This window comes from Caretta caretta, chromosome 9, assembly GCF_965140235.1.
Source record: "Caretta caretta isolate rCarCar2 chromosome 9, rCarCar1.hap1, whole genome shotgun sequence".
Classification (NCBI taxonomy): Eukaryota; Metazoa; Chordata; order Testudines; family Cheloniidae; genus Caretta; species Caretta caretta.
In genome coordinates, this window is record NC_134214.1 from 35,185,889 (window position 1) to 35,210,990 (window position 25,102).

The window sequence follows — 25,102 nt, forward strand, 5'->3', positions numbered from 1 at the left end:
CATCGTTTCACTTAAAGTCACATTTTTCAGGAACATAACTACAACGTTAAGTGAGGACTTACTGTATAAAGTTACAATAATGATAATAAATGGAAATAAAATGCAAGAATCAATCACCTAAAAACAACATAAAAAGTAATCTCTGACAATCTTTAGGACAATATACAACGGATATCATTTTAAGTTATTGAGACTATAGCCATTCTAAGATTAGTAACATGAACAATCTACACCGTGTTTTCTATTACGGAATACGCCTAAGCATTGCATGTCAGTTTGATAATGCAGATTAAAACAGATATATACAAAAATAGAATACCCTTTTAAAATCTCAGATAAATAAACCTAGCGTTCATTTTGTAGCAATAAACATGCTTTGTTTTTGTTCTAGAAATTTCTAATACTGTAGTCCTAGAAAATACTATGTATAGGGTGGTGGGATACCAACACAGAGCCTATACAAAGGGACCAAAATTCTAGATCTTTACTCAGTATTCCTGGACCTAAAATCCTGATAGACTTATTTCTCCAACTAATAGGACATTAACTGCAGCACCACCTTTCAGCCAAACTGCAGAGCAATTATAACAGCAGCAGAAGCTGAGGTGTCGCAACTGCAGCAGGAGAGAGAAAAATAAAGATATAGAAATTAAGGTAGCTCTAAATTTAGATTAAGTGGTACCTGTCTTTACATATATCTATCCATCTGTTTCCAATTATATGATTTAATTTTTACTCGTATAAGTGGCTGTTTCACCATCCATGTAATTGTAAACATCAGAGAATTACATGCTTTTAGGAAATGTACATCCTTTGAAAGGGCAGTGCTCATTCAGGCTCATTATTCTTCAAGTTAATTGACAGAGAAAAATATCTTAATTGCTCATTATCACTTTAAATGTACTCAGTGTCTTGTGTCAGGGTCTAAGGAGACTTACAGAGTATGCAGCTGCATATTACTGATTTTGGAACGGAAATCACTCCGCTTACATAGGCAGGTAACAGGAATGTTTACATTTTAAGAAAACTTCTTTTTTAAATACTGTAAGTTTTGATCTTTAAACAGCTTTAATTCTTCAAATTTAATGGTAGATTAAATAATAAATAATATTATTAAATAATAAAAATGAAGAAAATGTTTACAATGAAATACCCATCACTAAAGCTTTTGTCAACCCCAAAAAATCCATATAAGGTTTAATGCTACAATATAGTGCTGTGTATTTGCTTTCTTTAGTTTGTTTTCAACTCCAGAAAGAAGAATGCAGTAGCTGCTTTTGTGATTTTCTGGTAATTAGAACATTATAGTGATTAGTTGAATATCGGTGCTGTAATAAAATATCAAAGCAAAAACAAACTACAACAATATATAAAGGCTTAAGAGTTGTTGTATTGGATCAACTTCTGTGGATGAGACACAAGCTTTCAAGCTTAGACAGAGTTCTTCCTTAGGTCCTGACCAAGCCAATACAAGATATTACCTCATCCAACTCATCTCTTTAATATCTTGGGACCAACATGGCTATAACAACAATATATATATACACACACACTTGGCAGGATTCCATTTAATCTTATAGATATTGGTCAACAGGAGTACTCCTTTTCTTTTAACTGACTCACTGAAACTGATAAAAAAAATAGCCATCGGTAACAGTCAGCATGTGTAGCCTCCCTCCACACCTTCCACCCACATCAGTGCCTCTCAAACTTTCTTTTTTACTGGTGACCCCTTTCACATAGCAAGTCTCTGAGTGCAACCCCCCTTACAAATTAAAAACACTTTTTAATATATGTAATACCATTATAAATGCTGGAGGCAAAGCAGGGTTTGGGGTGGAGGTTGACAGCTTGTGACCCCCCATGTAATAACCTCGTGACCCCCTGAGGGATCCCGACCCCCAGTTTGAGAACCTCTGCCCTACATGGATCGGTTGTGCCCTTCCCTGAGGAAGCACAAGGAGCCCTCCATAGCCCTGCTGCCATGGGGGTGAGGGAGCAGGGCTGTCCAAGCAGGGTTGCAGAAGGCTCCCTGCACTGCTGAGACAATCGATCGCTGCAGGCACAAGATGTGGAGAAGACAGTTGTCCTCGTGAGCAGAGGAGAGACCCCTGGCCAGGACTGCAAGGAGGATGACAAGTCCCTGGATGGGGGAAGAGGTCACCCCACTGCTGAACAGCTCCATCCTGGACAGAAGCCATTCAGCAGTGGGGTGGGCCTCCTCTGCTTTGCCCTGCCAGGACCGCAGCCTTCCTCACACCTTGCACCTGCACTGATCCAATGTCACCAGTCCCGCACACCTGCAGGGAGCCCTTTGTCACAGCCTTGCTCCCTCGCTCACCAGCCAGGAGTGCAGGGGCCATCCTCAGGAAGAGGAGTGGCCTCCCATGCAGCCAGGGGCTCATCCTCCATAGAATCCTGGCCAGGGGTTTCTATGGTGCGTGGCCAAGACCATAGCTTTCCCTATGCTTTATGCATGGGTGTCTTGGGCCCCTTGGCCGCACAGGGAGCTCCCTGCATCCCAAGTGTCAGCTGTGCCCTAATCCTAACATTTACCCTATCCCCGCTTAATTTCCCCTGCTGTAACAATAGTTACAATCAATTATTTTAAAAAAATCAGTGTTGTTGAAATTGCAAAAAAAAATCAAATTCTACCAAACCTACATATAGACCCTCTTTTTTAAATTAAAGATTTATGATCAGATACTGCCACATTTACTCAAATTAAATAATACCTTACTTTGAGAATAGCCTCTGATTTTAACAGAACTACTTGAAGAGTAAGATGTTCCTGAATATACGGATATCAGACTCTGGTCCTTTATGTGGGAGGGAGGTGCAGAGACACATGGGGACAGGGGGAGGGGGTTCAGGACCACATGGGGAAGGGAGAGGAGGGGTAGCTGAGTGGGGGTGCAGGGACACATGGGAACAGGGGAGGAGGAGTGCAGGGACATACTGGAACGGGGCAGATGTGCCTGACTGATAGGAAGAGGCTAGGGGTCAGCCAGGGTCTGCATGGGGGAGGTTCCTTCCCCCCAACCCAAAAAAAACACCTGTTCCATATTTCTCCCACCTACGCCCAACAACCCTCCACGTGCACTCCCAGGCGCCTTCCCAGCAATTACTTCCCTCTCCCTCAGCTCCTCCATTATCTCTGATTCCCGAAGCCTTTGCATTGCTTCTGAGGGGTCCAGGAAATATGTTTCCACATTGTAGTTTAAATGAATTATTACTCAAAGTTCTGTATTAATATGCCTAGTAAGGAATCTGTCAAAAAACATTTTCTGAACCTTTTTTGATGTCTGTATTGTTACAGACATACTTGTTGATAGGTATTTGAAAGAAATTACCAAAATAATTGAAACTGGTGAGATTATATTGTGTTATTTTGACATATGAATTCTGCAGAATTTTTAATTTTTTGGCACAGAATTCCCCCAGGAATATTGCTTACGGGAAAAGTAATATTTGTCCTCTAACATACATTAAGTAACTACTTTTATCTGTAGCTAATCAAGAATGCCAAAATTAGATTTCAGATTACAATGGTTCTCTAATTCTGTTTCTGGAAGATGAACTGTTCATGTCTTCACATGTGGAACGGAATGAAAACAGTTATCAAATGATGTGGTTGTTTTTTCCACACAAATCGATCCGTCTGATAATTTCCACCAAAATCATTAAAAAAATAAGCAGTTGTGTAGGTAGGTGTCTGTAAAAAGACCAAGTTGACTGAAGAGTCACACAAAATCTAAATGCGACACAATTCAGCTATCATACTAGGTGAAGCAAACCACAATCACAAGTTGCTACACATGTCAAATGTTTCTGGCATGAGTAAAAATATAAACGTGCAGGCATAAAGATAAGAAGGGCAAAATATTATGAATACGCTAGCTGTAGATTGTGCCAGAACACAAAAAGATTAATTATTCGTTAGGAGGCAGAAGGAAGGTGCTGACCTATCATCATCAAGTGGCATCCTCCATTCATTCAAAGATGGATATGACATTTATCCAATCCTTTGCTTCTCGAGTCTTTCACTTGGGTTCAGTTCCCTCAAGGCCTGTGTAGCATATGCATACAAACCCAAAGCTGCTGACAAGAGAGAATAAATTCATAGAAGTGCATTCAGAATACCTACAATTTGTAGCCCTCAATATCTTCTGCAAGTAAAAACTGCTTGGACTAGAACTGTTCTGATTATAAACATTTTTCCCAGACTGCCTCAAATACAGTGCTTATAATAATAGTCTGGCTCTGGAAACTACACTAGCTGCTCTAAAAGGGCCAATTTCATAAAACTGAAAACAATTATTGGGAGAAGAATTAAAACAGAAAAAAGTGAATGCTAACAGGAAACCATTTTAAAATATTTTACTAGATGCCCAAAATGCCATAATTCCACAAATGAGAAAAAAAGGTCAGACTGTGGAACTTTTCAATAAGTGTTGGAACACTGGGAAAGTTCCAGAGCCTGGAAGAAAGCTAGTGCTCTGCCTATATTTAAAGGGGTAAAAAGGACAACAGAGCTAATTATAGGTCCTATCAGCCTGACATGAACTCTGAGGAAAACAATGGAATGGCTGATCTGAGACTTGACTGATAAAGAATTAAAGGAGGATAATATTATTAATTCCAGTCAGCATAGTTTATGAAAAACACATCTTGTCAAACTGATCTTATATCTTTTTGGGGTAAGATTACGAATAGAGTTGATAAAGGTAATACTGTTGATATTTAGATTTCTGTCAGGCATTCAAGTTGATACTGCATGGCATTTTGATTAAGATACCAGAACAATATAAAATTAGCATGGCACATGCTAAAATAGATTAAAGGTTGGCTAACTGATAGGTTTCAAAATGTAATTTTAATGGGGAATCATCAAGTGGCTGTGTTTCTTGTGAGGTCCTGCAAGGATCAGATCTCAGCCTATGGTTTCTAATATTTTTATCCATGACCCAGGAGAAAACAAAATCACCACTGACAAAAGTGATATATGTCATCATGTGCCAGCAATGCCCCTTTGCAATGTATATTGGCCAAACTGGACAGTCTCTACGCAAAACAATAAATGGACACAAATCTGACATCAAGAATTATAACATTCAAAAACAAGTGGGAGAATACTTCAATCTCCCTGGACACTCAATAACAGACTTAAAAGTGACAATTCTTCAGCAAAAAAACTGCAAAAACAGACTCCAATGAGAAACTGCAGAACTGGAATTAATTTGCAAACTGGACACCATCAAATTAGGCCTAAATAAAGACTGGGAGTGGATGGGTCACTACAAAAACTAATTCCCCCCTGCTGATACTCACACCTTCTTGTTACCTGTTTGAAATGGGCATCACGATTACATTGAGTCCGGTGGCACCTTAAAGACTAACAGATTTTTTGAGGCATAAACTTTCGTGGGTAAAAAAAACATTGTGGATTTTTTACCCACAAAAGTTTATGCCCAAATAAATCTGTTAGCCTTTAAGGTGCCACCGGACTCCTTGCTGTTTTTGTGGATACAGACTAACACAGCTACCCTCTGAAACTTGATTACACTGGCCTCATTAGCGCTACAAAAGTGATTTCCACCCCTTCTTGTCAACTGTTGAGAATAGCCCACTTCCAACTTAATTGAATTGGCTCATTAGCACTGTCCCCCACTTGGTAAGGCAACTCCCATCTTTTCATATGCTGCATAGTTATACCTCTCTACTATATTTTCCACTCCATGCATCTGATGAAGTGGGTTTTAGCCCACGAAAACTTATGCCCAAATAAATTTGTTAGTCTCTGAGGTGCCAGAAGGACTCCTCGTTGTTTTTCCTGATACAGACTAACATGGCTACCACTCTGAAAACTGACAAAAATTTGTAGGTGACACAAAAATTGGGGGAGTAGTAAACCAAAGAGGACAGGTCACTGATACAGAGTGATCTGAATCACATGGTAAACTGGGAATGAGCCAATCATATTTGTTAATAGGCCAAGTATAAGGTTATACATCTATGAACAATGAATAAGGCTACGATTTAATCATGGGTATTTTTAATAAAAGTCATGGACAGGTCATGAGCCACTCCAGCAGCAGCCAGTCCTTACTTACAGACTGCCCCCCAACCTTAAGCAAATACTCACCAGAAACCACACACCACACAACACACACTAACCCAGGAACCTATCCTTGCAACAAAGCCCATTGCCAACTCTGTCCACATATCTATTCAGGGGACACCATCACAGGACCTAATCACATCAGCCACACTATCAGAGGCTCGTTCACCTGCACATCTACCAATGTGACATATGCCATCATGTGCCAGCAATGCCCCTCTGCCATGTACATTGGTCAAACTGGACAGTCTCTACGTAAAAGAATAAATGGACACAAATCAGATGTCAAGAATTATAACATTCAAAAACCAGTCGGAGAACACTTCAATCTCCCTGGTCACTCAATTAGAGACTTAAAAGTCACAATATTACAACAAAAGAACTTCAGAAACAGACTCCAACGAGAGACTGCTGAATTGGAATTAATTTGCAAACTGGACACCATTAAATTAGACTTGAATAAAGACTGGGAGTGGATGTGTCATTACACAAAGTAAACTATTTCCCCATGCTTATTTCCCCCCCTACTTTTACTCACACCTTCTTGTCAACTGTTGGAAATGGTCTTGATTATCACTACAAAAGTTTTTTTTCTCCTGTTGATAATAACTCACCTTAATTGATCACTCTCATTATAGTGTGTATGGCAACACCCATTTTTTCATGTTCTCTGTGTATATATATCTTCCTACTGTACTTTCCACTGCATGCATCTGATGAAATGGGTTTTAGCCCATGAAAGCTTATGCTCAAATAAATTTGTTAGTCTCTAAGGTGCCACAACTCTGACATTATAATCAAAAACACTGACAAAGGAGGTGCTGTAGTCATAATGAATAGGTTGGAGTATGAACGAGAGGCTACTTGGCAACTCTGTGACACCACATTCTACAGGCCATTACCCTCTGATCCCACTCAGGGGTATCAAAAGAAACTGCAACATCTGCTCAAGAAACTCCCTGAAGAAGCACATGAACAAATCTACACAGACACACCCGTAAAGTCCCGACCAGAGGGGTATTCTGTCTGCTACCCAAGATCCATAAACCTGGAAATCCTGGATGCCCCATCATCTCAGGCATTGGCACCCTGACAGCAGGACTGTCTGGCTATGTGGACTCTTTCCTTAGGCCCTACACTCCCAGCTATCTTCGAGACACAACTGACTTCTCGAGGAAACTACAATCCATTGGTCATCTTCTAGAAAACACCATCCTAACCACTATGGATGCAGAAGTTCTGTCAAGGTTCCTCCCCCACTCTGAACGCTAGGGTACAGATGTGGGGACCTGCATGAAAACCTCCTAAGCTTATCTTTACCAGCTTAGGTCAAAAAGTTCCCCAAGGTACAAAATATTCCACCCTTTGTCCTTGGATTGGCTGCTACCACCACCAAACAAATACTGGTTACTGGGGAAGAACTGTTTGGAAACGTCTTTCCCCCCAAATACTTCCCAAAACCTTGCACCCCACTTCCTGGACAAGGTTTGGTAAAAAGCCTCACCAATTTGCCTAGGTGACTACAGACCCAGACCCTTGGATCTTAAGAACAATGAACAATCCTCCCAACACTTGCACCCCCCCTTTCCTGGGAAATGTTGGATAAAAAGCCTCACCAATTTGCATAGGTGACCACAGACCCAAACCCTTGGATCTGAGAACAATGAAAAAGCATTCAGTTTTCTTACAAGAAGACTTTTAATAGAAATAGGAGTAAATAGAAGTAAAGAAATCCCCTCTGTAAAATCAGGATAGTAGATACCTTACAGGGTAATTAGATTCAAAACATAGAGAATCCCTCTAGGCAAAAACTTAAGTTACAAAAAAGATACACAGACAGGAATAGTTATTCTATTCAGCACAATTCTTTTCTCAGCCATTTAAAGAAATCATAATCTAACACGTACCTAGCTAGATTACTTACTAAAAGTTCTAAGACTCCATTCCTGGTCTATCCCCGGCAAAGGCAGCATAAAGACAGACACACAGACCCTTTGTTTCTCTCCCTCCTCCCAGCTTTTGAAAGTATCTTGTCTCCTCATTGGTCATTTTGGTCAGGTGCCAGCGAGGTTACCTTTAGCTTCTTAACCCTTTACAGGTGAGAGGAGTTTTCCTCTGGCCAGGAGGGATTTTAAAGGGGTTTATCCTTCCCTTTATATTTATGACAAGTTCTCTACACGAACATTCCACACAAAGATAGACTACAAGCCATCAAGAACAGTATCCCCAATAATGTCACGGCAAACCTGCTGGCTGAGCATTGTGACTTTGTCCTCACCTACAACTATTTCAGATTTGTGGACGATTTATACCTTCAAGTCAGTGGCACTGCTATGGGTACCCGCACGGCCCCACAGTATGCCAACATTTTTATGGCGGACTCAGAACGCTTCCTCAGCTCTCATCCCCTAGTGCTCCTACTCTACTTGCGCTACGTTGATGACATCTTCATCATTTGGACCTATGGAGGAGGCCCTTGAGGAATTCCACCATGATTTCAACAATTTCCACCGCACCTTCAACCTCAGCCTGGACCAGTCCACAAAAGGGATCCACTTCCTAGACACTACAGTGCAAATAAGTGATGGTCACAACCACCACCACCACTCTATACTGGAAACCTACTGACCGCTATACTTACCTACATGCCTCCAGCTTTCATCCAGACCACATCACACGATCCATTGTCTACAGCCAAGCCCTAAGATACGACCGCATTTGCTCAAATCCCTCAGACAGAGACAAACACCTACAAGATCTCTATCAAGAGTTCTTAAAACTACACTACCCACCTGGGGAAGTGAAGAAACTGACTGACAAAGCCAGAAGGGTACCCAGCAGTCACCTACTACAGGACAGGCCCAACAAAGTAACGGAATGCCACTAGCCATCACCTACCGTTTCCAACTAAAACCTCTCCAGCATATCATCAAGGATCTACAACCTACCCTGAAGGATGATCCCTCACTCTCACAGACCTTGGGAGACAGGCCACTCCTCGCTTACAGAGAGCCCCCCAACCTGAAACAAATATATACCAGCAACTACACACCACACAACAGAAACGCTAACCCAGGAACCAATCCCTGTAACAAACCCCGTTGCCAACTCTGTCTGCATATCTATTCAAGATATACCATCACAGGACCTAACCACATCAGCCACACTATCAGGGGCTTGTTCACTTGCACATCTAGCAATGTGATATATGCCACCATGTGGCAGCAATGCCCCTCTGCCATGTACATTGGCCAAACTGGACAGTCTCTATGCAAAAGAATAAATGGACACAAATCAGACATCAAGAATTGTAACATTCAAAAACCAGTAGGAGAGCACTTCAATCTCCTTGGACACTCAATAACAGACTTAAAAGTGGCGATTCTTCAACAAAAAAACTTCAAAAACAGACTTTAACGAGAAACTGCAGAACTGAAATTAATTTGCAAACTTGACCACCATCAAATTAGGCCTGAATAAAGACTGGGAGTGGATGGGTCACTACAAAAAATAATTTTCCCTCTGTTGATACTCACACCTTCTTGTCAGCTGTTGGGAACGGGCCATATCCACCATGACTGAATTGGCCTCATTAGCACTGACCCCCCACTTGGTAAGGCAACTCCCACCTTTTCATGTGCTATATATTTATACCTGCCTACTGTATTTTCCACTCCATGCATCTGATGAAGTGGGTTATAGCACATGAAAACTTATGCTCAAATAAATGTATTCGTCTAAGATGCCACAAAGACTCCTTGTTGCTTTTACTAATAATTAATATAAACCATATTTACAGAATGGGGAACTTAATCCAGTACAGCATCACACTCCATATTGTGAAAATTCATTCAGGCAACTTTTCTTGGTTTTGCTTGAAGGACTGTCTACTTCCTATACTTTGAAAATTATGAACTCTGAATGATTCACTTGCTGTCAAGATAAACAATAGCTATAAAATTCCTACCTCTGTCATGAAGACTGTTTCTCAATGCCCTTTCAAACTGTTCCTCTTCAGTAAGCCCACCAGTGTACATGTCATAGTTTCCTGGTATGTTGTATGGATAACTTGGGTGTCTAGAATACCCTATAGAATGAGAGAGGAAAAAAAAGCTAAATAAATAAATAAAATGCTGGCATTGCATAAAATATTTGATTTTACTGTCTATCATTGCCTCAAGCAGGTTTTCCTTTTGAATTAGAAAAGTTTTAGGGGAAAAATACGTGATTAATAAAGAATCTGCTACAAGCATATATGCAGTAAAACAAACTATTAGCCAGTTTTGTATGTTATAAATGATAGACTACGGTGGCATCCAAGGCCTCTGATAATATTTTAAAGAAAAATGTATTTGATTTTTTAAAAATTATTTCATGGTCTATAAGTGTAATAAAATGCTCCATTTTAATAAAAGACTTGTACTCTAAAATTAAAAGGCTGAGTTTTGATGAGCTCCTTTTAAAATTTAAATGCCAAGAACTGGAGACTATATTAATGTGACAGAGTTAAAAAAGGAGAACTAAACTGAATTTTCAGTTACCTTTCATGCATCTTTTGACCTGTACTTCATTTCACTTCTCTCCACAGTCCCCAACCCACTTTGTCTGCAACCATCAGCACTTTTCAGAATTGTCTTTGAGACCTAAAAAATCCCTGGCTCAAGGTACTCCTGCCAGAAAACCCTACAATTTGCACAACAATCCAGAATTTAATATCTAACTGCTCCTGTACAAGCCTCCTGATAGCATTGTGCTACTTCTACAGAGTATGAGTGAAAATTAGCACGATACCCACTGCCAGATCCAGGAAACCCCCCACTGTTAGATCTTCTTTAACATCGCAACCACCACTTGTGGTCTGTTCTTACCATCAATCACCAATCCTCACTTGAGTACTTAGAACCTAGTTCAAGATATAAAGATCCACAGTTCATTGCCCAACTGACCGTATGGAAGCAGAAAAAGAGGAAAGGATTTTAGAGGGTGAGGAGACAGGCAAGAGAGTATTTCTCCCTTCCAAAACAGATTTATAATTTTGGTGTACCCCAGAAATCCACAAGCCTGCCATTCACCTTGACGCTCCCCAATATGAAAAACGTTTGAGTTACAGTAAGTGAATGTATGAAGATGCAAAACAAAAATGGTTACTAACTTTTCTTACAACTACAATACCCACGTGCTGAAGTGAAGAAACAGATTGACAGAGCCAGAAGAGTACCCAGAAGTTACCTACTACAGGACAGGCCCAACAAAGAAAATAAAAGAAGGCCACTAGCCATCACCTTCAGCCCCCAACTAAAAGCTCTCCAACACATCATCAAGGATCTACAACCTATCCTGAAGGACGACACATCACTCTCACACATCTTGGGAGACAGGCCAGTCCTTGCTTACAGACAGCCCCCCAACCTGAAGCAAATACTCACCAGCAACCACACACACCACACAACAAAAACACTAACCCAGGAACTTATCCTTGCAACAAAGCCCATTGCCAACTCTGTCCACATATCTATTCAGGGGACACCATCATAGGGCCTAATCACATCAGCCACACTATCAGAGGCTCGTTCACCTGCACATCTACTAATGTGATAGATGCCATCATGTGCTAGCAATGCCCCTCTGCCATGTACATTGGCCAAACTGGACAGTCTCTACGTAAAAGAATAAATGGACACAAATCAGACGTCAAGAATTATAACATTCAAAAACCAGTCGGAGAACACTTCAATCTCCCCAGTGACTCGATTACAGACCTAAAAGTGACAATTCAACAAAAAAAGAAACTTCAGACTCCAACGAGAGATTGCTGAATTGGAATTAATTTGCAAACTGGATACAATTAACTTAGGCTTGAATACAGACTGGGAGTGGATGGGTCATTACACAAAGTAAAACTATTTCCCCATGTTTATTCCCTTCTCCCCCCTCCGCCCCCCCGCTGTTCCTCAGACATTCTTGTCAACTGCTGGAAATGGCCCACCTTGATCATCACTACAAAAGGTCCCCGCCCCACTCTCCTGCTCACATCAGCTCACCTTACCTGATCACTCTCCTTACAGTGTGTACGGTAACACCCATTGTTTCATGTTCTCTGTGTATATAAATCTCCCCACTGTATTTTCCACTGAATGCATCCGATGAAGTGAGCTATAGCTCACGAAAGCTTATGCTCAAATGAATTTGTTAGTCTCTAAGGTGCCACAAATCCTCCTTTTCTTTTAACTTTCTGTAACTGTTCTTCTTCAAGATGTATTGCTCACGTGCATTCCATGCTTGGTGTGTGCGCACGGAGTGCACTGTTTTCCCTCAGTGGTATCCGCTGAGCCGACTCTAGTGCCCTCTGGAGTGGCACACATATAAACCAGTGTAAAGGTGCATTATAAAGGCCCCGCACCCTCTCAGTTTCCTCTTGCCAGTAACTCTGACAGAGAGGTAGGAGGGTGGTCATGGAATGGACATACGCAAAATGTCTCAAAGAACAACAGGCGGAGTTGACGGTACTATCGCTGGTTCGGGAGAGGAAGAGTGGCCCAGCACGGGTCTCACTATATTAAGCTCTCCCCACTTGGCTCTGTTCTGCACCAGAGAGCATCATCTCCAGGTGCACCGTTTATGTTTCTTACGTTTATTCCTCTGCACCGGAAATGATAAACGGTACGAGAGGGGTGCTCCACACGGATGTTGAAGTGCTTGGTGCTGATTCAGAGGGGCTCAGCTCCAAGACTGTTCTGAGGGCAGCCTCCATGAGAATGGCCTTCAGCCAAAGGTCCCTGTCCTTTTTAGTATGAAGTCTGAAGTCCCTGCCGATCTGGCACTTATTTTACATGAGTTTCCCCCAGACACTTTAAACAGCTAGAGTGCAGGTCACTCACCAGTATAGGCTTGCTGCAAGAGGCACATGGCTTGAAGCCCTGGGACCAGGCCATGCCCAGACCCTCGGGCAAAGAATCCCTTGATGATGCGGACCAACTATTCACACTACTATACATATTAACACTAAGAAGTATTTACACTAACTACAATAACTACACAAACCATGCACAAAGAGTCCAAACCACTGGGAAAGAAGCCTTGCTGCAACAAGGATTGTTCCAGCAACCATCACGAGCGGTAAGAAGGAACTGAGAGGGTTCAAGGCCAGTGGCGCCCCTTACACAGGCGCATATGCCCGCGACTCCAGAAGGCATCAGACCCGGCCCAATGGATACCACTGAGGGAAAAATCTCCAGCTACCCTGCACGCACATATCTAGGATTGAATGGACATGTGCAAGTACTCGAAGAAGCAGTGAACTGTCAGGGGGGAAAAAAAAACACCTTAAAATCTTCCCCACCTTGCCTCTCAAAAATACCAAGTATTGGTTGACATTCTCTGGACTATTCTAATCTACCATATATATGATTTCAAAGACTACAAGTTAGCTCAGAAGCATTAAAATCCAGTGTGACACTATGCTCCCATATTCTTCATAAAGATATTGTCATGATATGATTATGGCATAACTATGATACATTTGATACAAGATAGGTCATGTGACATATCACTGAAAAGGTTATGATTTACTAAATATGATTATTCTATTTGTATGCCTGTGCCATTTTTGTATCTCAAGTTATGAATATCATCTATGCTTCTATCACAAATGTGTTTACACCTGGGCAATGCCCACGAGACAGAATGCAATCAGTCTATATGGCTGGCTGGGAAGGGCCATTAAGGAAAACAATAGGACTTTGAATAATCTCCCACTGGGAAGCCTTCCTGGGAATCTTTCCTGAGGCCCTTACAAACAGCCTCTGTCTCATGGCTGCTATGGCACTACAGACGCATGTGACCAAGTCACCTGGTAATGGACTCCATCATAACACTAGTGTTTTTCCACTAACCGGGCATGGGAATCAAACTGGGAGACAAATGGTTCCCGCCTTATGCTAAAGCTATTTAAGGCAGGGGAGTGACATTATTGTGGTTCTTTCTTCACTTACTCTCCCTGCCCAAGATGACTGTGGTAAACATCTTAGAAACAAAGACTGAACTGGGGGAGAAAGGCTGTACCCAGGCTAGAGAGTTTTTTAGCCTATGAAAGGAATACCTAGAGTTTTAAGCTACAAGCAAATGTAGCTTGACCTCAAGAATCTCTGCAAACTGCCTAAAAACAACATTTAGAGTGAGAATCTGCTACTTATGTCCAATTTCTTTAGTATATTAAGCTTAGACTGTGTTTTGTTTTATTTGCTAATTAATCTGCTTTGATCTCGTTGCTATCCTTTATAATCACTTAAAATCTATCTTTTGTAGTTAATAAACTTGTTTTGTTTTGTCCAAAACCAGCTTGTGGAAATCGTAACCTGGAGCAGAAAGCTGTGTATGTTCATCTCTACATTGAGGGAGGGGGCAAATTTCATGAGCTTACACTGTACAGTTCTCTGTGCAGCACAAGACGGTATAATTTTGGGTTTACCCTCTAGAGGGGATGTGCACTTGAGTAACCGAGCAGTTCCTTAGCTTAGCCTTCCCATGCAAAGCTGATCTCAGAATCTGTGTGTGCAGCTCAGCAGGGTGTGTCCCTACCTGTAAGTGTGGTGGTGAAGTGCAGTCTGAAGCCTGAGAAAGTGCTTGGCAAGCTTGCCTCAGCAGTACAGTGTCAAGGGAGCCCAGGCTGGTGGGCAGGCGGGCTCAGCGGTACCCCAATTCTAGGCGGAACCCTGGGGGGGGGGGGAGAGAACCCGTCACCTCAGTTCCTCCCATCCATTCAAAAATAAACTGGATTTCTTCTCAATTTGAAAAATAAGATTTAGAATATTTATGCATGAATCAAGCTGAGCATACCATTTCTCTTTATCTTCGGACTTAATACAACTAACAGTCATATTAATTAACTTAAAACATCAGCAAAAAGTTAGCCCTCATATTGCGGTCCATGTGGATTTCTTGACATATGTTAGGTAAGAGACAAGGTGGGTGAGGTAATAGCTTCCATTGGACCAACTTCTGTTGGTGAAAGACAAGCTTTTGAGCTACTCAGATCTCAAGAAGAGCCATGTAACGCAAAAGCTTGTCATGGTGGTTCTATTTAAAACCATATTTTTACATACCAATTAAGCCGACTGCATGACCCTGACTATTGATTTGTACATACTTTTGATGCAATCCTTACATATTTCTCCCCATTCACATTATGTTCATTGAATGAAGATTTTCTCTCCTGTAAATGTAAGTTTATCTTCTGGATGTAATTTTATGTTGCACTTATCATAGAATCATAGAATATGAGGGTTGGAAGGGACCCCAGAAGGTCATCTAGTCCAACCCCCTGCTCGAAGCAGGACCAATTCCCAGTTAAATCATCCCAGCCAGGGCTTTGTCAAGCCTGACCTTAAAAACCTCTAAGGAAGGAGATTCTACCACCTCCCTAAGTAACGCATTCCAGTGTTTCACCACCCTCATAGTGAAAAAGTTTTTCCTAATATCCAATCTAAACTTAGCTCAGTAACTGCTTACTGAACTGTAGGCTTCAACATTGCACATTTGAACATTATAAAAATAATTCTGGCACTAAAAAATGTAAATATGTTCCTGGCCATAAAAAAAGAACGAGTCATGTTTTACGTCTGTTCCATAGTCAGAGTCTTATATGCTCAAGGTACTGCATTTGATTCATTACCTTCACAAAAAGCCCTCAAATTGTATTTCATAATGAGAAAGGGCCTCAAAACAACATCCAAGTTATGTGGGGTTCCTACTGTTCTAATTCTACCGTTCATATTTTCATGAACTACATTTCTAAATAACCCAACATTCAAGTACTTATCCTAAACAAATTAAATACTGTTTACAACTACAAGTAGCTTGGCAGTCACTCACGAAAATGTAGCTAATGCATACTCCTTCAGCCTGCCACCCTCCACACAGACTCTCCATGGGCTCCTTGCCTCTCCCAATCAATCACAGCCCTGCTTGATGTAGGGCTGCACCAAAGATTGTACCTTTGGTGATAAGGAGCCCCTCTTATTGGCCAGCTCAGCCTAAAGGGGGAGATGCAGAAGCGTAATGTTCTGCACCCTCCTCCTTAGTTGTGAGCTGGGGGAGGAATCAAAGGACCATTCAGGTGCTCCTTCTTCTACAGCAAGGTCTGCCCTCTCACCCACCTATATGCTGGGGGAGGAGGGAAACAGAGCTTAAGAAAAGCAGTTGGTCGCTATCCTTGGGAGACTGTATTGGTACATATTTGCCAAATGTAAGTTATTATATTGATTGATACAGAATTGTGTTAACGTTTCCATGTGTTCTACTACTTTATGTTGCAATTTTGGTGGTGGATGTATTCTTTGCAGGAAGTACATTTGTTCTGCTCTTTGAGCCAGGACGGCAAGAAAGAGAAGATGTACGTAACCCCCAGAATTGTGGTTCTTATGTAGGTGGGACTGATACTCGTAAGCAAAAGCTGCCTGGAGTCTGTCCTGTGTTGGCCCTAATCCTCTCTACAGGGATGGAGCATGGCTTGGTACAAGCTAAATGTCCAGACTCGTGTGGGACAGAGTATCTCTACCTGGTTAGCCATTTTTACTTTGGGATCTGCCAAATCATGAAAAGGGGTGGCTCATGCTGAGTGGCTATAGTACCCTTTGCTGCATATCCCTCCATTTTTTAAAATATTCTTGTTATTTAATAAATTTGAGGCTTTGTGCCATGAACTGTTCTTAACTTGTAAGGTGTCACTGTGGAGATCCTTTGAGAAAATCTTAGTTGTTACTTCTAAACAACCATAGGTAAAAAAATTTCATATGCAAGGGTTTTTAAATTCATGGTGTTCTCTTAACTGAAAGCACAGAAAAAAATGTGTCTTTAAATGGCTCCCATCACCATTCAGCAGGAAAAATTTGAACAGGAAACTAGACCCACTCTTGCAAAAAAATTTTATGGGATCTTTAATTGCCGCAAGTGCCAGGGATTACCAAACAAACAGATATTTTGATATGGAAAATACCCAGTCAGAGCTCTTATTAGGTGGAAAATACTCAGAAAAAATATTAATGGAATCCAGGACATGGAATTATGTCTTTGTTTAATCCTGAATGGCTCGCCAACTACAAAAGCAGTTTCTCCTCCGTTGGTGTTCACACCTCAACGGCTAGAAGAGGGCCTCATCCTCCCTGAATGAACTAACCTCGTTATCCCTAGCCTAATTCTTGCTTGCGTATTTATACCTGCCTCTGGAAATTTCCACTACATGCATCCGACGAAGTGGGTATTCACCCACGAAAGCTTATGCTCCAATACGTCTGTTAGTCTATAAGGTGCCACAGGACTCTGCCGCTTTTACAGATCCAGACTAACACGGCTACCCCTCTGATCTTTGTTGAGGAGGGTCATGTGAAGCAGAAATAATGTGTAGGGGTTCTGGGTCATGCATTGGCTGGAGAATTAAAAGAGCCTTAGGAGGAAGGAAGAAGGTAGTAATTAAGCTGTTAAGTGTCCAAAGATAGGAAAGGCATGAATGAAAAATTTCCTGATGATCCAGATATTAGTAGCATAGTAAATGACATCCCCAGCAGTTCCCTTGAGAAACTTTCTTTGGGCCCTTCAATAAATGCATAGAAGAAATGTTTTAGAAAAGAAACATCTCAAAACTATCTCAGCTGCTAAAAATTGTTTCCCTAGTTAGTTGCCTGATCTGCTGTACAGTAGCATTAAAACAATGTTCCTTGTCCATTGGCATCACAAAATGATTGCATGACAAGACTAGCAGTAAGTGTTAATGCCACTGCTAATGTTGCTGATCTGACTTTGCTTTTGCTTTTTCCAATAGGGGCCCACCCCAGAGAGGAGAACAGAGAATTTAAGGGCTGTGTTGTTATTGCTGCTGCTATTACTACTACGTAACAAGAGAAAAACATCTAGTAGCAGTGAAGAAAATAGCATGACAGAAAGAAATAGAGACAGTGTTAAGTGTCATTCCACAACCATTACTGTTTTTAATAAAAAATGGCAATTTGAAATTCATACTCAATCTGAATGCAGTGGGTGGAGTATACTAACTCTGGTTGCACAGATCATTTCTTTTGCTCACTGGTTCAGGAAATGGGAGAGTTACTGAGATAATTACACTAAGGGTTGTCATCCTTTGTAGGTTTTCACCATGACTAATATTATGCCTATATACAGTATGCATACCTTGTGAGGTATTGGCTAAGTGAAGCAGAAATCACCAGCACTTGTCTCAACACATCTACCAATGTCTACATACACCTCACGCTTCCGGTATTTACATAATGCGACATGGTACAAAAGACTGCACTCTAACCAATTTCCTCCACTGAGATTTTCAGCCTCTTTGTAGAGAAACTGCTGTTGAACTACCTATACAGTCACCTAAACAGGAAGGAAAAATGTGGTACAGTATCACCAACATATAGTCTTCCACCGTGAATGCTTTGAATTTCATATAATTTAATAAGAACAATGTTCAAAGTTGCTATTTAAAAAAAAACCTAGTTATTTTATTTGTATATTTTGAGGCCAAAATACTTTCTTATGTACATACATAATTTTCCCCCACTTAACCAAATTTCATTTTCCAAATAACCAAATCTTCTACAATTCATAAAATTGTATCTTTATTTTTATAATTTTAAAGAAAAAAATACAAAGTTGAAAGGAAAAGTGAACAAAGTCTTTAGACAATTGAGTGAAAGTGCTCACCTGAGTAGTAGTCTCTCTGTCTTACAGAATCATTAAAGCAGAAAAAGCCACCTACCAGGAAGAAATGTGATACACTTAATATTCATAAATAATTTTATAATCCTTCTACAAAAATTCAAAATTGACTTTGCAGTAATACCACCTACAGAATCTTGGTCTTTTGTGATGAGGCTCTAGAACAGCGGGTTTTCTATAAAATTTTGCCCAGCAATAATCAAAGTATTTAATGTTTATAATCTTTATATTTTTCTCTGAGTCTCAAAGTGATGTCTGATATAATAAAAAGGGAAGAACCATGCAGAAAAGAAAATACCCACAAACAGCCCAGTAAACATTCTGCAGAATTAATGGTTGGGAAATTTTTGCAGCTAAATTGTGCACTGGGGAGCTCCTCTGGAGTAGAGAAAGGAGCTGTTCAGTTTCAGGCCACTCCACAGAAAACTTACGGCTAGACTAGCCCCTGTTCTGTCTGTCCCCTGCTACATAAGAGGAGGAAGAGAAGACTTGAGGATCCAGGAAACAATCTCTTGGCCCTGCCCCCAAATCCCAGCTGCACAGCAGTGCCCAAGTGATATCCTTCCGGCAGCGAAGAGCTCTCTTCAAATCCTGCTCCACCCACTGTACGACACTGGTTCTACCACCAGACAGTACTGCTACAGATGGGTGAAAGATTCACCTGTAAAAAAGGTGCAAACTGTCTCATATCAACCAAGTGGGTTGTGAAATCTCTCTCTTGCTTTTGTCACTTATAAGTCCTATATATCTAGAACTTACAGAGGCTTCATCACCAAACCCTGCACGCACTTCAAGCACTGACAGCAAGAAGGATAAATCTTCAGGCTAGTGACCTACTGGATTATTTGTTAAGGATTTATTTTAGTATTTAAAAATAGAGCTAAAACAAATCATTTAATATAACAGCTTTGGTGAAAAGTAGAAAGAGCACAGATTTCTGAACTGATAATATAGTCTCATTATACATTAGCTATATTCACATTTAACAAGGTATCATGAATAAAAATAATTAATCAACCTTATCAAGTAAATAAGCTACATATCCATATTTATTAATATTTCTAGTTTATACAAATATTTATTGTGAAAAGCTTTTGTTATGCTGAGAACATCAGCTACTATAGAAAATTCAAAGCACTACTTTTGACTATTTACATTTTTGAATGAACATATAAAACACACTTTGTCATTGGGCCCAGCCCTGCAAACGTTCAGTAATGTGGCCCTTGTATTTTTACCTCATTGAAAGAGTGAAGTCAGTGGGACTACTCACATAAGGAGTTGCAGGACTGGGCCCATGGTTTGTATTTCTAAATATACAGATATGCAGTATTTGCATTTCCCCCCCATTTAACTAGCACCTTGTGTAAACCTGTAGTAATACAATACCAAAATCAACAATATTGAAAATTCTTTAGACAACTGTCTATAATGCCAAAAGCTCATTTTTAAAATGTGGGTACTTCCAATATAATATATACAGGTAATAAAAAGATAGAAATGTACCATACTCAGTATAATAACAACATGATAGTTCTCTGGGTTTACTACATTTAATTTAAAATTAAGGTTTTTAAATAGCATTTTAATTTTACCCCGATCTTTTTTTAATAATTTATTGTCTTAGGAAGTACAAACATTTGAAAAATATTTGATCCTGTTCTTGGCTCCATTTATTGTATTTCTAATAACCCAAATCTTAAATTTAATATTAAGCTAGACTGTTAACTTCTTGTCACGCCAAGAGTGTTCACTACATACCTGCAGTTGCTTTCATGAGCATCTTCAGAGGCCCCAGTGTGTACATCAATCCAACAAGAATACCTGCCAGGTGCCCAGCAAAAGAAGTCCTAGGAGGAACAGAATCATTTGCGAGAGTTTGTATGGCTGACGATTAGATATATTCTGTATTCCCATTATTCCAATGTATGTCAATTGGTCACAGTTTGCAGTCTTTGTTCCATATGTCTTTTGTTCTGTGCAGTTTAATACATCTCAAAGAACAACATTTTCCACCTTTTTTGACCACTGAAATGAGTAACAACCACAATATGTTTTAAAGGAACACCTCTGACCAAAGGAGGAGCTAAAAGTGACTGATGTATTACAAGAATCAATACGCCTCAAACAAAATAAGAAGAGTTAAACAAATTGTATAAATTTCACTCAGCTTTAGTTTGTTTCTGTTGTACAAAAAGCATCATCTAAAATTAGTTCTCTTTCAGCTCTTGAAATTCCTGATTCAGCATTACACTGCTCCAGTTTTACATCAATGGTACTCTACTAAAATCAGCGAAGCAACAAAAGCATAAAACTGGAGTAAAGCCATGGTAAATCAGGTCATTGTAAGAGGTAAATTACCACACTGTGTTTATAAAATAATTCAGAACTACTGCACATTTTAAAATACTAAATATATATGAGCGGCAACAATAGCTTTTGTAAGTAAACAGATCTGGCTTTGTTTCTAAACAAGAGCTTTATATAATTAATATTTTTAATTTTGGTGATGGTGTGGATAATGAAGTTCTCTTTCCCATGAACTCACTATAAACTGGCTAGCAGTGCAAAGCGTCTTTAAAACTGTATGTGGGAAAAATTTGGTCCTACTCTTTAGTTTTCTAAGACCCTCCAGTGTGACCCCTACTCAAAATCTCATTATATAGTAGTACTAAGTAATAAGTAGTATGGCAGAAAAGGATCTAGGATAGTGGTCCCCAAACTTTTTTCTGTCACGCCCCCCCTTACCTGTAATGGAATCTGTCCATGCCCTTCACCCCCAGGAGCTGCAGTCGGGAGCTGGGGCCAGGACCAGAGCCACGGCCAGGCTCCGGGCCATGGCCAAGAATGGAACCAGGCCCAGGACCAGAGCCACGGTTGGGGCCAGGAGTAGAAGCACAATTGGGGCCAGGAGCCGAAGCTGCAGCTGGGAGCAAGGCTGAGGCTGGGGCCCGAGGCCGGGAGCCAAGCTGGGGCTGAGGCCAGAATGGAGCTGGGGGCAGAGAGGGGCTGGGCGATGCTTCCTCCCTGCCCTCAACTGGGGTTGTCTCAGGCCCCACTGTGCCCCCTGAACATTCCTCTGCACTCCACCAGGGGAGTGCACCCCATCGTTTGGAGATTATTAGGAGGTTATTAAAGTGGATCACAAGTTGCATATAAGCCAACGATGTGATGCAGTTGTGAAAAGGGCTAATATTCTGGGTGTATTAACAGGAATACTGTATGCAATTCACAAGAGGTAATTGTTGCACTGTATTGAGCACCTTGTTGCACTGTATTGAGCACTGGGGAGGCCTCAGCTGGAGTACTGTGTCCAGTTTTGGGCAACATACTTTAAGAAAGATGTGCAAAACAGAAAAGAGTCCAGAGGAACAACTAAAGTGATAAACAGTTTAGAAAACCTGAACTATGAGGAAAGGTTAAAAGAATTAGGCAAGTTTAGCCTTGAGAAAAGAAGACTAGGGGAAAAGGAGTAAGGAACAGAGAACAGTCTTCAATTATTTTAACATCTATTATAAAGAAGATAGTAATTGCTCTCAGTATCCACTCAAGGCAGGACAAGAGTAATGGGCTTAATCTGCAGTAAGGGTGATTTAGGTTAGATATTAGGAAAAGCTTTCTAACTATAAGGATAATTAAATATTTGAATAGGTTACCAAGGGAGGTTGTATAATCCCCATCATTGGAGGTTTTTAAGACAAGGTTGGACAAACACTTGCCAGGGATGTCTAAAGGGCCTCTTGAGTTCCCTGCTAGCTCTATTTCTATGATCCTGTGGTTTTTCCTAGCAGTTACTGATTTGTTAAGGAATTTGAAATTTGAAATTTTCTCCAGGAAAATCCCTAAATTCCCGTTAAGGCTCTAGTGCAAATAGTTTGAGTTGAGTAATGCTTGTTATAAACTTTAACATAGTATTTTTCAGCTTTTGGAACTATTGTTCTGAAGAGTTCTTCCTGAAGCGAAGGTACTAAGCCCTGATTCAGTGCTGGTCTACTTCCAGTTAATATATGCAGGAGAATGCGCCACTGTAAAGACTGCAAACAAATAGGGCACACAGTGCCAAAATGTTCATTCTACAATTTATTCACCTAGACTCTGTCAAAGAATTTTTCCAAATGCTATAAAAATCTGAGGTGAACAACTCTGCCACTAACAAGATCTAGTTTTGACTATTATACCCACATGGAGGCATAGTTAGGTTATAGCATTAAGATTTAAAAAGGCTTAAAGTGAGAAAAAGAAAATCTTGTTTTAGCTTGTCACACCTTACAGCTGGTATCCAACGAATTGAAGGAAAAGACAAACCAGTTCCCAAAGGTAAATGCAACCTGGGATTTTGTTAGTGGTCCTTCTGCTCATGGGAAAACAGGAGACCTGAAGTCTTTGTAGACTGAGCTCCTCCCTTGGGAGCCTCTATCCCCCAACCTTTTTGCAGGGGAGGTAGGAAGGATTCAGAAGCAAGCTGAGTCATAGGGGTGAGCCAAAGCGGGATGACTCCATGTTACTGGTTCTGTGTTGGGAGTCCTGAACACTATTCTGGACCCAGTTAAATGCCTGCTGGAGAGAGCAGGAAGTGGGGTGCCATGCACCCCTCCCAGTGTTAAATAAAATTGCGACCTGCTGCTTAAATCCATTCTCTGTATCTCCCATTCATTCACCTGCATGTATTGATCAACTACATTGGCATTTACAGCAATTGGGTCAGGACTTCCTATGTAAGTTGTTTTTCTATAGGTTTACAGCTCTATAAATACTCCCTCCAGGCTGGAATTTGGCTTAAAATTACTTGGATGCCAAAAAATTTTAACACACGTCCTAAAGACAATGTAATACCTGCACATGAAAAACCTTTCATAATTTACAGGAACATCATCCTGGCTGAAGATTTTTAATTACAAGGAATCACTTAGTGTGAAATCTCTACTTCTTTATTGTTTTGCTTTTATGGTCCCTAGTTCTCTATTGTTTATCTGTATAGTTTCTGTCCGGTTCTTTGATTGTTTCTGTCTGTTACATAACTAATTTTGCAAGGTGTAAATCAACTAAGGTGGTGGAATAGGACTGGGTAAAGGATTATTTTGAAATACATTACGATTAGTCAAATAATTATTTTGTAATACTTCAGTAAAATGATTGATTAAGGTATAGCTAAGCAGGACTCAAGTTTCACTATATCAACTGAGGTCCAAAAGGAAGTTTTTTGGAATCAACTCCAGGACACAGCCCCAAGATCCGAAATGCCAGACCGCAACATCCTGCCAACTATATCGTGCAGAAGCTGGAGTCCCTGGACGACCTGATCCTGGCCAGCAGGAAACGTTTGTCTGCCTTATTGGGAGTGGTAAGCATTGTATGCTTACTGTGTGCATTCTGTTGTGGTGATTGTTTACAAACATAGGTTAGGGATTTCACTGTGTAATGTCATTTCACTGGTGAAAGACCCCGCAAACCCGCAGAGGGTAAGGGTTACATCTTGAGTCTTAGAAGACGGTAAAGGTGGATGCCCCTAATGTGCAGGTAACAGAAATAATTAAGAACACTACAGGAAAGCAAATGAAATCCAAATGATTTGTTTGCACATGAAAAACTTTTAATTTTCCCCACAACTTTATTCTAATTTTACATTAATACTGTACTGGGATCTTCATTTTTTAGTTAGAAATAACTTCTCACCAACATCGCATGATTTATCTTACATTGTTTCAATCCTCCTAATATAACATTTGTAGCTTTAATTATCTGAAATATCTAACGTTAACAGAACAAAGAGACTTGAGTCATTGGGTTGTCACTGTCTCTTATTAACAGTGTTCTGTAGTTAAAAAAAAAAGTGATCGGTGTTATCTTACACACACAAATTATAGGACAGTACATCAGCCATTTAGTCCAGAACTCTGAGCTCAAACCACCATTATTGCAGTCTTTTGGAGAAACAGCTTCTTATTTGTTTTCATGTATTTCTTACCTTTGGTCTTCTGAGAGGCCATATTAGATAAACCTGTCATTAGATAAAGTGTGCTCTTTTAAAAAAAAAGCAGCATTAGCAAACTGACATACTATGAGCTACCACTGTCTTTAGATAAAATGATGAATTTCTCAAAACAATAAGTGCTAGTTCAACTAAATAAATAGCATGTACAGCCAAATACACCAGATGATTTATGTTCTTCATTGCTAAATTAAAACATGATTAGCAAGTAGGCCCTATAGCTAATTTAAGAGTGCTGAACAAACGATTTGAATGCAAATCAGACCACA

At 40.4% G+C, this 25,102-nt stretch overlaps 1 protein-coding gene across 4 annotated transcripts in view; it reads right to left on the minus strand.

The window, feature by feature from the left end:
- Positions 1-25,102, minus strand: part of RHBDD1 (rhomboid domain containing 1) — a 94,342-nt gene that overhangs the window by 37,496 nt on the left and 31,744 nt on the right. For 3 of the 4 annotated variants that reach the window (XM_048864366.2, XM_048864365.2, XM_048864367.2), the window contains exons 4-6: positions 20,606-20,694; positions 18,830-18,880; positions 10,089-10,208 (exon numbers count right to left, since the gene is read on the minus strand). In XM_048864366.2, coding sequence (XP_048720323.1) covers positions 10,089-10,208; positions 18,830-18,880; positions 20,606-20,694 — 260 coding nt within the window. The remainder of the gene's footprint in view (positions 1-10,088; positions 10,209-18,829; positions 18,881-20,605; positions 20,695-25,102) is intronic. The other variant, XM_075132220.1, reaches the window with a different exon arrangement.